Consider the following 14,560-nt stretch of genomic DNA (forward strand, 5'->3'; position numbering starts at 1 on the left):
AAGTCCGACTCAGGAGAATGACTCCCGAGGACGCGAGTCCTGTAATTCTGCAAATGGAACAGTGCGTTCTTGAAAGCGCTACTCCGGTTATCTCTGTGTGCATATTTTAGCCAACAATAAAATGAAATATGTTATAAAACACCACACTGCCTCTTTTCGTTTTCATTTGAAGAAATCTTAAACATGATAGCCACACAAATGTGGTTCAGGCAACGCATATTGATTATATTCACTGCCTGTAACGTTAGCCTATTTATAACAAAACGAAATATAAAACACAACCCTGCCTCTTTTCGTTTAAATATAATATAAAAATATTAAACATTTTAATATGGTCCAGGAAATATGTGCATTTGTACTAAACAACAGATGTTACAGTCAACAACATTACGGTGATAATCTTCACTGTAATAAAATTAAAAATGACAAAACTCAACCCAGTCCCTTTTTGTTAAATTTCAGTTTTATCAATATTAGCCATTATAAAAGTATAAGTAAAAGGTACAAGAAGCTATACAATAAGAAATAAAGCAAACAATTCAGTCAAACATACAAAGCCAGCGCTCTAGTTTAACCTTACAACGGTAAAGTTAAATAGCTTAAATATATAAAGTTATGAAACTTAACTTAGCCCTCAGTCAAAACGATTGGCCAGGGAACAAATTATAGATTCATGAGGCCAAATATCGCCCGTTAGATATACACAAGACAAATTATCTCATGTTTAACCATTACTGAGACGTCAGAGTCAGCGGCAAACGTCAGAACGACTAGCCGAGAAAAGGCTGTTCCAGGCGGGGTACATGAGCGCCGAGTGCCCAGTGATTGCCAGGATCTCACAACCTGGATCAAATTTTCATAAATCTTTATAAATAAACCACAGATTTGAGCTTTAAACAACTACATTCTCGCCTGAAAAACTCTTAAAACTACATTTCGTGGCACAATAACAGTAGTATTATATTTCAACTGTATATTAAAAAATGGCGCTTCTTATGTTGTCATTCCCCTTGTAGCACACGCAAGTGACGATACTCTGTCAACCAATCAACGTCCTGCAGTGAGTCTAGCTCCATCCTTTAGTGCCGTACTACTGTGATAGGTACCCCAACGGAAGGGTACCGAAAAAGTGGTACGGTACGGTTTGGCATTTTGGTACCATTCACAACTTTTGACAGTGGAAACGGAAATAATTGCGTACCGTACCGTACCGCTCAGTGGAAACGAGACATTATTTTGCTTAATTTGCTGTTACCTGTGTAGTGTCTGGACTGAATCAAATGATCGAGTCTGCTCTAGGCCTCAGGAAAGCTTTTAACCTTCTGACTTCATGTAAATCACAGACCTGGCACCAGTAAGTCTGTACCCAATTGCCCCCTTTGTCATGTTTGTTCCCTGGCCAATGCAAAACAGGAACACCTTGAAGCTCCTTCATTACTTCAAAAGATCTTAATCAACTCAAATCAACTCAGATCAACTCCCCCACGACAGGCATGAAAGGCCATGTGGCATAGGACATTGGGAATAGACACAGACATTCTCTTCATTTAACTCATAATTGAGTCATCCCAGAATTTACATGATATATTCCTGTGTGTATGTATGTTCCTGCATTATATTAGCCTAGTTACGACATTTTAGTTACATTTTAAATGCTTATATTCTTATGTGAAAGTGTTTCACTCCTTTTAATGTCTTTCCATTCTATCGTATTTGGTATTACAATGTTCCTCTCTTTATGCCTTAATTAATGATGTATAGTATGTTACGATAAAATGCATCATATTATTTTGACCATCCTTTGGGGTAAAAACTACCAATTCTGACAACATCATAAAGCATGCAAATCAGGCTGTCAGAAGGAGACAAAGTAAACTCTCTCCTGCTAAAAGTTCCTACCTACTATTGGTCATTTCACCCAAAATAGGTGTGGACTGATTCGTCTTTAAAGGACAATGACACTAGCTCATCTTTGCTCATTCTTCCCTTCACTCATTTTCCTTTCATTCGGATGAGACAACATCTTGATTTTCGGCAACTTTGCTTTCAAGTTAACCTTTTAAACTTCCCGCGGACGACTCGCCCTCCGGAAGAACCCAAAGAACCCACAGAAGCAGGGATATTAGGCTGCTGTCACTTAAAGAGCTGCATGGATCCAATATACTGTTACACATGCATCTTATCTCACATTTACATTCACTAAAGACATAACCGACTATGTTTATGATGATACTAGACGAGACTGCAATTACAGATACATTAATATAAATCATTCATTCATACACTTCATATAATTTATCTTAGCACTCTGCCTTCCATGATGGTGTGGTTAAGCGTTTCCCAACCCAAGCCGTCAAACCTACATCATCAGAGAAGGAATGCCATTCCAGATCGGAAGTAACTTTTCAGACTTTGATTAAAGATTACGATTATTAGATTCTGTGTATTAACTTGCACGGATTCATTTTTCACCACAAGACTAGTAATATGCGCTAACAAAGTAAATAGGGTCAATTTTGATTTCAGTTGGACTTTAAAGGGATAGTTCACCCCAAAAAATTAAATTGTCATTATTTTCTCACCCTCATGTCGTTCCAAACCCGTAAAACTTTAGTTTATCTTCGGAACACAAATGAAGATATTTTTTTTTAAATCTGAGAGCTTTGTGTTCCTCCATTGACAGCTACGCAACTACCACTTTGATGCTTCAAAAAGTTCATAAAGAGATCATAAAACTAATCCATATGAATCGAGGCATGCTAGAGATGAAACTGATATATATATATATATTGGATATATATAAAAAAAATAGTAAATAAACAACTAAATGAATTAAAGAGGCGCCCGTATAGGCTATTTGTAGGCTTACATGCAGATGACTTGGAAGACGTGGGTAATATGGCTTATCCATTTTTCAACACGAACTGGAGGTAAGCAACTGTTTGCTAAATTTGCAGTTAGTTTGATAGCTACAGAAGCTAAAGAACTTATAGATCTCCCTCCTTTTTGTTTTCATTTTTACTGCATTAAAGATGAAATGGTTTAAATTCTGTTTTCTCGCAGGCGCAGTGAGGGGAAAAAAGGGCAGTCAGCTCATAGCTCTGCTTCAACTGTGCCATACTCTCACTAGGCCTGACCAAAATTCCTGACATGTCAGAAATTCATCTGACCATCCTATTGCCAGTTGGGAGAGGTTAATCGCTTCTCATTTCCCCCTGTACACTGCACAACAAACGACGCACGACAAAGCTGAAATTTGGCCCGAGTAAAGAGTAAAAATAAAAAAAAGAGTTGTCCTACTTGGAAATCGACTCAAAATCTGACAAGTATCGGCTCAAAATCTGACAGAAATTGCACAGTGTATGCCCGGCTTAAGAGAAGCCACTGTGCGTCAAATCTTCTGACACTGGCAAAATTTCATGGTTACCATAGCAACCGCCCAGAACAACCTAGCAAAAATCTTTTTCAAACTATCATTAATGTTTGTTTACAATCTTTACTCTTCTAGTTTTCTAATTAATATTACAAAAATATCTGTGGTCTTGAATCTATTAAATTCATAATTATATAAAATTGTGTGTTGTTTTAGGAGACCTTTTTGGAGAGCAAACAGGATGGTGTGGCTCGGAAATACATCCCACCTGCAAGGTATGATTACCCTGATGACACCTGTTTGTACACTTTCACTTGTCTTCTGGAAAGAACTGCATGATTAACCTTTAAAATATTACGACCTTGATCAATTGATATGCGACAATGACAAGGGACAGGCCATTATTTAAAACTGGAATTTCTCTGGATTTACAAATCCTTGGGACCTTTTGGGATAATGTAACTACACAACTACATGAAATATATCACACTGTGCAAGTGGTTTTTGATTATTTTATTACAAAAATAGCATTTTTGCTTGTGTGATATTGCTTAACTATTTATTGTATCCTCCTCTTACGCAAGGTGTGTGTGTATATATGCATATATGTGTATATATTTATATAGTATAGTAAATTATTACAGGGTAAATTTTTTGCACCAATATCTTTTTTATTCTCGTTGTGTATTTTTACACCTACTGCAAATAGCCTACCTTATTGGTAGAGGCTATTTACACTAACTCTGCCTACCATTGTCTGATTGAGCCAGACAAAATTACAAAAGAAATCCCACTGATAACAGGATTGGTGGCATGTAGAGTAAGGCAGGTGGTGCTAGCTTTTGACGCAAACAACCCAAATTCTAATCTGCTTTTTTACGAACTCATTCTTCTTACTTTTCCCATCGCATAACAGCTCAGAGAGGCTTTTATTGTAAATGAGAATTAAGAAATTATTAGAAAAGTGTAAATAATGTGTCTAACATTTATTTAATTCTGGGAATAAAGCGTTTAGCGGGTAGGGTCAGGGACAAGAAATGTCTCAAGGCAGCATCCATTTATCATTTTAATAAATATAATCATATGCACTGAATATGTTATTACTGCATACTGTTTTATGAGATACTGAAACACACTAGGGTGCAAATAACATCTGGTACAATTTACACCAAGTATAAATAACATCTAACAACTATTTATACTTGGTGCAAAAAAATCTAACTTCTATTTACACTTAGTGCAAAGAAAATACTTGTTGCTTTTTACTTTTATGCCAGGGACTCACTGCACGATTTTAGCCCCAATTTTTTAAATCTCTGACAAATGTCCAAAATGAGAGGCAAATCCATGCTCTTTCGCGTGACTGTCAATCGCGTAGTGTATTATCAAAGACACGATCTGACAGAAGCATTGATGTGCCACAATGCCCATGCAGGGCTCCAGACTAACTTTTCCACTGGTGCTACCAACTTTCTCAGTTGGTCACACCAGCACATGATTTTCTCAAGATAGCACTTTTTTTTTTTTTTTTTTTGCTACAACAGGATTAATCAATGCATGCAGATGAATAGTTGTATTAATCTGCATACCCTAGTTTTGCACTGATGTAAAAAGACTGAGAGTGACACGAGACCATCAAATGAAAACCATAAAAAACTATCAAAAACAATATAAAAAAAAACACCATGTATTAATGTTTGATAATATTTGTACTGTCAGCTATACAATTGTACATTTTACGGCATCGGCCGTAAAGTTTTTCTGATTTGCTGATGTGTTAGAAGCGGGACTTTTATTTTTTGTCAGGTGGCGCTGAGAACGGCAGTGCCTGATCACACAGTGCTCTCATTCTCCATTTTCATTAGTTTTCGATCTCTGTTTAACAGTCATATTTAATACACCGTTTGAGTGCGTGACTATGCACTCGCACAAATGCGACCACACAAAAATTTTACTCTCACATTCTCAAAAAATGGTCGCATATGCCCATTTTGCTCGCAGTCTCGAGCCCTGCTGTGAGATATTTATCATGCTTGTTCAAAGGGTGCATTTGAAGGCAGATTGCGTCACAGCGGTGCGACGAAGGCTGTTCCAATTTGAAGGCTCCTTCAAATGCCACCACCAAATGCGTCCTTCGTTTCCCGTGAAATGAAGGATTCAACAGATGGAACCTTTGCGGCCTTGCCTACCCCTGAATTCATTGCGCGCCAGTGACGACAGGATTTTTTAGAGAAATTGCCGAATTACACTTTTAAACGCAAGTATTGGGTTTCAGCTTACTTAAAAAATAAAAAAATATTTTAGTGGTTCAAATGTTGACTATATATAATTGCATCTTAGTAAGATATAAGTTTATACTCTTTATTATTTATGGAAATGGACCATGGTGAACATATTTAGACAGTTTGTGAACCTGAAAGTAAAACAGTTTACTTTCAGACAGTTTAATATAACTTTCAAAAAAGTCCAGTACAAACATTAGTCACTCATCAACGACTGCTGTCACAGATGCTAGGTGACAAGAACAGTCCTCCGTAGCTAGACCATCCCATTTAACAATGCTCAGTCCGACTTTCTCAGCCTTCAAAGGTGTGACCTTTGAAGTCCAAGTCCTTTGAAGGATGCAGCCTTTGAATTGGGATACAGTCATGCAGTGTGTTTTGTATTAAAATTACATTGGCGACAACCTTTACCCAATGAGAGCAAGATACAGGGCAAGGAAAAGTTCAGGGGGAAAAGTTTTAGATGCCACAGAACATTAGCAAGCAAGCAACCGTTCTTTTCCTCGTATTCGTTGTCTTTTTCTTTTTTTCCCCGCTGCAAATCACAGACAACTTGGATCGCAAGCTTCTTGTGGGCTATAATTTTTAACAGGAATAAATGCAGTCCATCTTGTCTCGCACGTAATTTTAAGTTAATTTCTGTATCACATCTCATGTGTTTGGTTTGGAAACCTAGTTTGTAAACCAGACAGAGTTGACAGCGATTCTTCTTTCAATTTTGTGCAATGTGTGACCCCCTGTTGCCGATCCATCATGTAATGTGCACACAGCAGCAACTAAACGGTACTCCAGACTAGGCACGGACTGGCCATCGGGAGCAGCAGCAGAATTACCACGTGCACCACTGATCGATATATAAGTGCCACGCACATCCTCTCAAACAGCTCGTGAGTCGCAAATAAAAAAAAATATTTTGTGGCTTATTGTGCATAAATGGACAAATTCACACAAAATGTCAAAATGCCATTTTGGGTGAGTATTCAGGTAAAGTTTTGGACCTTAAATATTTGAGAAAGATAACATGTTATGTAACATTATATTGGATCTGTGCATAAGCTCTTAAAGTGACAGCAGAGTCAGACTAATATACCTGCTGTTGTCTGTCATGTTAATCAAAAGGACAAAAGACAAATAAAATCACTCATTGCTATTGTCTGAATAACTTTTGCAACTTTAATTGTAAGCATTAATCTTTATTTAATTTTTACAATGAATTTCTGCAGTATTTCTTACCCGAATACTACTGTTAGACCCACCTGAAAAACTTAAAGCTATGCTTATTTAATTTGTCTCATGCTTAAAACTCTGAAATATAAAATCTTCTTGATCATGTTATCAGCTGTTGTCCAGGTACACTTGCACATTTTCAGGTAGCTTTGTAGGAAGGTTTCTTCAAGCGTCTTGGAGACATTGCCACAGTTCTTCTGGATTTAGTAGTTTTTTCTGTTTCTTCATGTAATCCCAGATGGACTCGATGATGGTGAGATCAGATCTCCGTGTGGAGCACCGGCTGTTGTCAGACTCCTTATGCATATAAAAATCTCACTGGATTATTACAATAGAAAAAAAAAGTTTGGAAGTGTAAACTGATATTTCCTACTGAAACTACAGCAAAGGATATAAATAACTGTCTCAAAGCCATTTTTGGGTGTGTGAAAATACAAATTTTGCTTTGGAGGTCTCCTACAACAAACGCTTTAATTTTCTCAAAATATACATTGTATATCACATTTTTCAATGATCTCAAACGAATCGTCCGATGATTCAGTCTCTTTAAATCCCTCCTTTCCATTGCCTGCTCTGCTCTTATTGGCCAGACTGCCCAATCTGTTGTGATTGGTTGACCGCTTACAGCGCCTGTCGGAAGCTAAACACCCATTACTATAACTGAACTTCAGCTCCAGAGGCTTCCTCAGTCCTCAGCGAATACACACTGTAAAGAAGTGTAAACCTCATTTAGACCTCATGGAGATTTTAGAAGCATTCGTCAAAAGGTTATACTGCTGTTGTATCGCTGTGGTAATTTTAACCAGACTCTTCACATCCTCATCCTTTGAAAGGTTTTACAAAGAGAATTTGCTTTTGTAGAGCAGAAAACAACATCATCTCGACATGCATACGAACCTGCTACAGTGTTTTAGGGCGGGTCAAGTTGTTTGCGCGCGGATAACATAAAACACATAGGTGGGCATTAGGCAAATGTGTTACCCAGTAACGTGTAGCCGTCACGAAAGTAAGATTCAAATTCCTGACGACTTGTTTAGGCGGTTCAGAGACGATTCTTTCTTTTGAGAAACAAGAAGTTTATTTATCGCATGCTCTTTCGTCTTCATAACTTTGCAGAAAGTTGCATTACACCATTGCAAGAAAGGGAATATTCGAAAAAGCACAATAGGGGCACTTTAAATATGGTTTGGAAATCTACAGAGAGGTTTGGAAATTTGAGAATTTTTAAATGGAAAATGTGTAGGAACATTAGTGAATTACTCCTCGTTTGTATTTCTTTCGGAATGGTTAATTATTGCATGGTACCGGGATGTTCAGTCCACGTCCACGACAGGCAGGTCTTTTGCCTTGGCTGCAGAAGCCGCAGACATAAGCCGCAAACATAATCAGCTGCTCTTCGCAATATTGTGGCTCGTAAAGATGGCCGCGAACATCTGATTCGAGCATCAGACTCTCAATCCTCTTCTTCCATATCATATTGAGTACCTTCCGCCATTGTTGTCACTTTTTTTTTTTTTTTTTTGATTTCTTTATTTGAAAGGGGACAGTGTACATTAATAAACATTAAAACAATGTAAATGTACCCGAGTTAGCTCAAAAGTGCTAATTTTCATCGGTAGTCCCCCAGCCAGATTTAAACAAGGCAACCTTTAAAAATAATCACAAGTACAAAATCACAAAAAAAAAAATTGCATACAACACATTATGGTTACCAAATACATAAAAATAATAATATAATATTTAAATACACACACATAAAACATTAGTGCCCACAAGTTTGGCTCTCGTATAAAATCACATAGTGGAGGAGGTGCTAAGCCATATCTAATTTTATAAATTAAACAAATGTTTTTGAATTTAATTAGATTATCCCAAGTAAGTAACTGATATTTCCTCAGAATACTACAGTGGTGGTAGTGATATGGTTTTTTATCCAATATTTTTCATGCTTGTTTGTATAATCTTTCTAATGGTTTTATTGTTGTAGAGTGAGTATTGGACCAGCTTATTAAACAATATGTTATGTGGGATAAAATCATGGAAAAGAAATATAATTTAGCAGCTTCTGTTGAAAGGAAATCTCTAATGAATCTGAAATTGACTAGACTGAACTTAATCCTATTACTAACTTTTTTGATGTGAGTTTTGAAATTGAGATTTGAATCTATATATAATCCTAGATATTTATATTCTGTAACGACCTGTAACCTTTCTCCAGATATAAAAATTTCAGGTTCTATATTTATATTGTTTTTAGAAAAAAACATGGTAACTGTTTTAGATATATTCAATTGCAGACAGGATTGTTCAAGCCAGATTGAAATCGATGACATGGCCTCAGTTAGTTTAGAGGCAACTTCCTCTGCAGATTTTCCATAGGCCAAAATAACTGTGTCGTCTGCATACATCAAAGTGTCACAGTTCTTACACAAAGATGGTAACTCGTTAATGTATAAACTAAAAAGAATTGGACCTAAAATTGAACCCTGTGGAACACCAGTTGATAATAGTAAGGGGGTGGAATTATATTGGTCAATTCTTACACTTTGGGAACGAGATAAAAGATATGAGTTAATAAGACTAATAAATTTTGAAGAAAAATTAAATGCATGAAGTTTGTGCAGTAAAACTGAATGGTTAACTGTATCGAATGCTTTACGAAGATCTAGAAATATTCCTCCCACTATCCCTCCTTTGTCCATATTTGATTTAACCTTTTCCAAAAAATAACATGTTTTATTCTTCATGTTTTAACTTCACATCTGGCTCCACAGCGCCTGTTAGCTTAGCTTCCAAACAAGATGGTGGATATTGCTTTTAGTTTCTACAAGTGAAGTCCCACCCACTGATCTGTAAAGGTCTGTAGCGTGAGTTCCACCCCTGGAAAAATGTGGAACGAGTGTTTTTAGTCTCAACCCCTCTACAAAGATATGGGACTTCCTGCTTAGAATGACGCAAAATGACGATTTTTACATCATTATAAGCAGGAACCGCAACACTGAAATACGTATTTCTCCCGTCTCAGGGGAAAATGAGGGAATAACGCCAGTTTCACACATACTCCATGTGCAGTGCATATGCGGTGCGTATGCGGTGTAGGAGCAGCATTTGCTATAGTGCTTTCACATATGCTGTGTTTGCAGTGCGTAACTGATCCGCGGCTGTACCACAAACACATACTCACTATTTGTATTTCAAATCCAGAAGTTATCAGCAACTTTTATTTAAAAAAAGTTTTGTCAGCATTGCGATTCTCTTTGTACACATACTCTTTAATAGACGTATTCACGTTTAAACACAATTTAAACACCGTATTATTCAATTAATTTCTTCTATATAATTATTTTAAGTTGCTCAAGCAAGTGGTAAAATATTTAACCATGTTCTTATATTAAAATCGCTTACATTTTAAATTAAAACTTAAAATTGACAAACACAGCAGACTCATACCCTTTCTTTTGCATAATTTAAATCTTTATAGGCTATAATAAATCTTGCATGTCACAAATAACTTGTTTTTCCACCTCCACGAATGAGACGAGTGTTGTTCATTATGTCGCCTTGTTGAAGTAAATTGTAGTTTTCCTTGAGTTACCCCGGTCTTCTAAAAGTAAAAAGATGACTGTGAAAAATAGTAGTATATAATTAAATGCATTTATGGTGAGATTACTACATTTTATTTAATTAAACGCATTTATGGTGAAATTACTACATTTTCATGTCAATCTGTGTTCATTTTGACCACGAACCATGCGCTGTCACTTTAATTCAGCGCATGCAGCACAGCAAAAATAGACTCGGTGCGGAAACGATCTCTGCACTGCTGTATACGCACCGCTCCTGGAACGGATCGCCAGACCGCATCCGCGTGCAGTGTGAAAGCTCTAACCTGTTAACATGGGTACGGAAAAAAATACGCACTGCATACGCACTGCAAACGGAGTATGTGTGAAACAGGCGTAATGCACGACCATTCAAAAATATGACTGGGTTTCTAACCATACAAAGCTTAATGCAAATGGGTGAAGTGTCCCTTTGATAGTATATTACAGTTCTGTAAATCACTGAAATTGTTTCCTTAGAATCGTAAGAGAATTGTTATTCTCAGTTAATCCACAATTGAATAGCTCTAGATCTTGTTTATATATTTTCCCCTGTTTATTCTGTGCTATATGCATAGAACAACTGTAACAAACATATTGTTGAAAGTAAATATTACAAATGTATGGTGGTGTATTAATGAGCTGTTTGTGTTCTTTAGGATGATGTCTACTGAAAGCACAAATAGTTTCACTCTTATTGGAGAAGCTTCAGATGGAGGGACTATGGAGAACTTGAGTCGCAGGCTGAAAGTATGGACTCACATACAAAATGGCACTATTCTACACAATTTCATATTTACATTTATGTTCTTGGCAGTCACAAAAATGGTACAATAAAGCAGATGATTTATTATCATCTGCTTTATTGCAGCATATATATATATATATATAGATCTTGCACCATATATATATTATATATATATATAATTTGAAAGGCTTGAATTTACATAAATCACAATGTATACAGTGCAACAGCAGAAACTCAGGGGAAAAAATGATGTTATGCTTAATTAGAGCTTTTTTATACAAATTACAAGTCAAGGTCCGATACCAAACAAGACCACTTGAACATGCCAAAAGACCACTATGCCAGCCACTTTGACCTGACTGCATATTTAGCTACTATACTGATCTGTTTAGAATTAATAAACACAAAAATACAAATAAAAAAATTAAAACATAACAAATTTGTCAATCAGTGAACATTTCCTATGTCAAAGTGTCTGTGCTGTATGATGCGCTTATGTCTATAAACACCACTGACCCCTTACAAGCTGTAATTATTTTTGCCTTGATTACAGTCATAATCCATAAAGACTGTATTTACTATGTTTTGATCTGCCAGTCAGTCTGTATTTCAAAAAGCCTATGCATGAGGGTGTGTTTTTTTGTTTGTTTTTTACTCAAAATATATAGATTGAAAAGGGGGACTGTGTACAGGGGGCCCTGAGGCCAGGAGAGCCTAAAGGATCTTCCCTAAGGGCCCAGGCCCTGGAACAAGATTTGGTACCCACATACTCCAATCAGACTTAACTATGATATGATAACAGAATTGGATGTAAAATGGTAAATGTTTGATGTAATTTAAGAAGGGACCCAGGTATTGTAAGGATTTAAGTGACCCAGAAAGTGAGCATCTTAAAGGGTAGGGAGGAGAGTAAAGATGGAAAGCTCCTAAAGCTTAGTTCAATATAAATTCACAGATAATTTGTTGTTTTCTCGTTGGTGAAAATCAATATTGACCTTGTATTTGAAAAATAATCCTCATATAAGAAACAATACTAAAATTCAGAGTCATTCGCATTCGCAAGTTCATTCGCATTCGGAAATCGTCTATTTTTGACTGTCAAAATGCCGGCGGACACAGCTACAGTGAGTTGTTCAAAATCTTTCTTTTTAGTAAACTCTGTGTACACAAACAATGTTCTCAATGCTCGAGTTCATGTGTAGAGCCCCTGGTGAGACTTTGAGCAAAGTTTCATGTTGTGTCGAACCTTCTTAGTGTTTTAAAAATAGCGATTTTTGATGCTGTCATAAAAGTGCCCCATTCACTCCCATTCACAAGGCCTTCCATTCACGAAAGTTTACCTCGAGTAGATTAACACCTTAAGCCCTGAAGGCATTTTTAGAGTTGTTTTGTCTTGTGACACACACAAAAGTAAAGACTCATAAATCCAAAACTATAACAAGGAGAGTCCCTCCGATGTCACAAGACTGTGTGTCCAGGTGCCAGCATGTCGAAGAAAACAAGTCAGTCAATCTCCAAAAATGTCACTTGTTCCTTAACCTGTCACCAATAATACTATGTAGTCCATGAACAATAAACTTGGTTAAGAGTATTTTAATATAAAAATCTTACATACTTCACCTTTGAATTTAGAAATGTGATTACAACCTGGCATACACATATAGTTGAGAGGGTTCTTTAATCTGGATCAATTACAATTTATTTTGATATTCTAGGTATTGTCAACTGGCCAGAATTTTGACGTGAAGGATAGGATTAACTGGATTAATTTGGACTATAATGCGTTAAGAGCTCGCTCAGGTACTGAGGAGCTAAACCATTTATAGCTTTGTAAGTAATTAGCAAGATTTTAAAATGTGTGATGTTTTAACGGAGAGCTAATACAGGGGTTGACAGAACAGGGCTTATGTGGTCATACTTCCTGGTTCTAGTAAAGCTGCTGCATTTTGGGCCAACTGGAGTTAGATTAGAGCATTGCAATAATCTGACCTTTAGGTCATGAACACATGCAGTTTTACAGAAAAATGCGGTTTACAAATGCGGCTTTCAAAGTACTTACACTTGATGAAAAAAATATATATATATATTTTAGCAAAATATTTTAAAATAAGGTTAGATTTATTTGTATTCTTTGCTTTTAAAAGGGACAATGCACATTAATTAACATGAGCACTCAAGTCCATTATGTTAATGTGCCACATTTAGCTACAGATTTATGTACAGGCTAATTTATTGTACTCTCATTCACTCTATTTAAAATGTTTGCATTCTAGATTAAATTGCAATTTTTAAACGAGTCTCAAAAGTATTAAACAGTACACGCATCTAACAGTAGGGTGAGCCACGTACGTTTATGAAGTACTTAATATAAAGCACATCTCATGTTTAAGATGGTTTGGATCGTGCACTTATCCGGCAACAGAATGACATGCTTTAAGAAACACCTGGAGAAACAATTATACAATGTGTATTCTCTCTGGGATTTTTGCAACTAATCTGGATGAAATGTTACATGACCAATTAGAAGAAAACGTGGCCAGTCATCATATTTGAAAATGATTGTTGTTAAAGACTGATTTGACTCTTAATAAAGCAAATACTATTTCAACTCAAATTGAGGCTGCTGGTGAAAAAGTTAAAACTATTTTGGATCAGAGTCAGGTGCCTGTGCAAGCAATGCAAGAAAAATCTAAGGCTGATGTCAGTCGGTATCGATATAAATACTCTGCGTCTGCATCTTTTCTTCGAGGAGGCCGCCTTCCTCCTCTAAGACTTAAGATGAATTCATCGGCTCATGCATGTTATCCTTGTTGATCAACAAAACATCTAGTAAATGATTCTAGATGTTCTGCCGTTTTTAGCAATTGTCAAAAGATTGGGCATTTTTCAAGAGTATGTCGCTCGCAGCAAACGTATAGTTCATGAGATTGAATTGCTTGAACTCCAAATTCTTTACATGCATGATGTGTTAACTGTTAAGATGAAGTGCACTGCTACTATCACTACTGCTTCTGCCTCTGTACTAAGGATGTGACGGTAAGGATATTTTCCCACCGGTTAATCGTCGTGTGAGTGACAACACCGGTATCACCAGTGGGGGCTTTTAAACCGCTAATTTAAAAGCGAAAGGTGCAGAGCAAGCGTTTTTCCATTGGAATGAACTGAAAACGCTCGCTCTGTTCTGCTCGTTCTGCTCGTTCTGCGCCTGTTGACACGTGGGGCCGTGCGCATTATAGTTTCGCTTTCAAATTAGTGCAAATTCAGGGGCGGATTGCTTGAATGGTGAGTTCATTAGCCTATTATTCTTGATGAAAAACACAACAACAAA

The 14,560-nt window shown here is 36.6% G+C and overlaps 1 protein-coding gene across 1 annotated transcript in view; it reads left to right on the forward strand.

Annotated features, from left to right (window-relative positions):
- becn1 (beclin 1, autophagy related) overlaps window positions 1-14,560 on the forward strand; it is a 92,384-nt gene that overhangs the window by 58,381 nt on the left and 19,443 nt on the right. The window contains exons 4-5 of the mRNA XM_081392124.1: window positions 3,590-3,648; window positions 11,144-11,234. Coding sequence (XP_081248250.1) covers window positions 3,590-3,648; window positions 11,144-11,234 — 150 coding nt within the window. The remainder of the gene's footprint in view (window positions 1-3,589; window positions 3,649-11,143; window positions 11,235-14,560) is intronic.

The sequence above is a fragment of the Scardinius erythrophthalmus genome (genome assembly GCF_964197995.2).
Source record: "Scardinius erythrophthalmus genome assembly, chromosome: 18".
NCBI lineage: Eukaryota > Metazoa > Chordata > Actinopteri > Cypriniformes > Leuciscidae > Scardinius > Scardinius erythrophthalmus.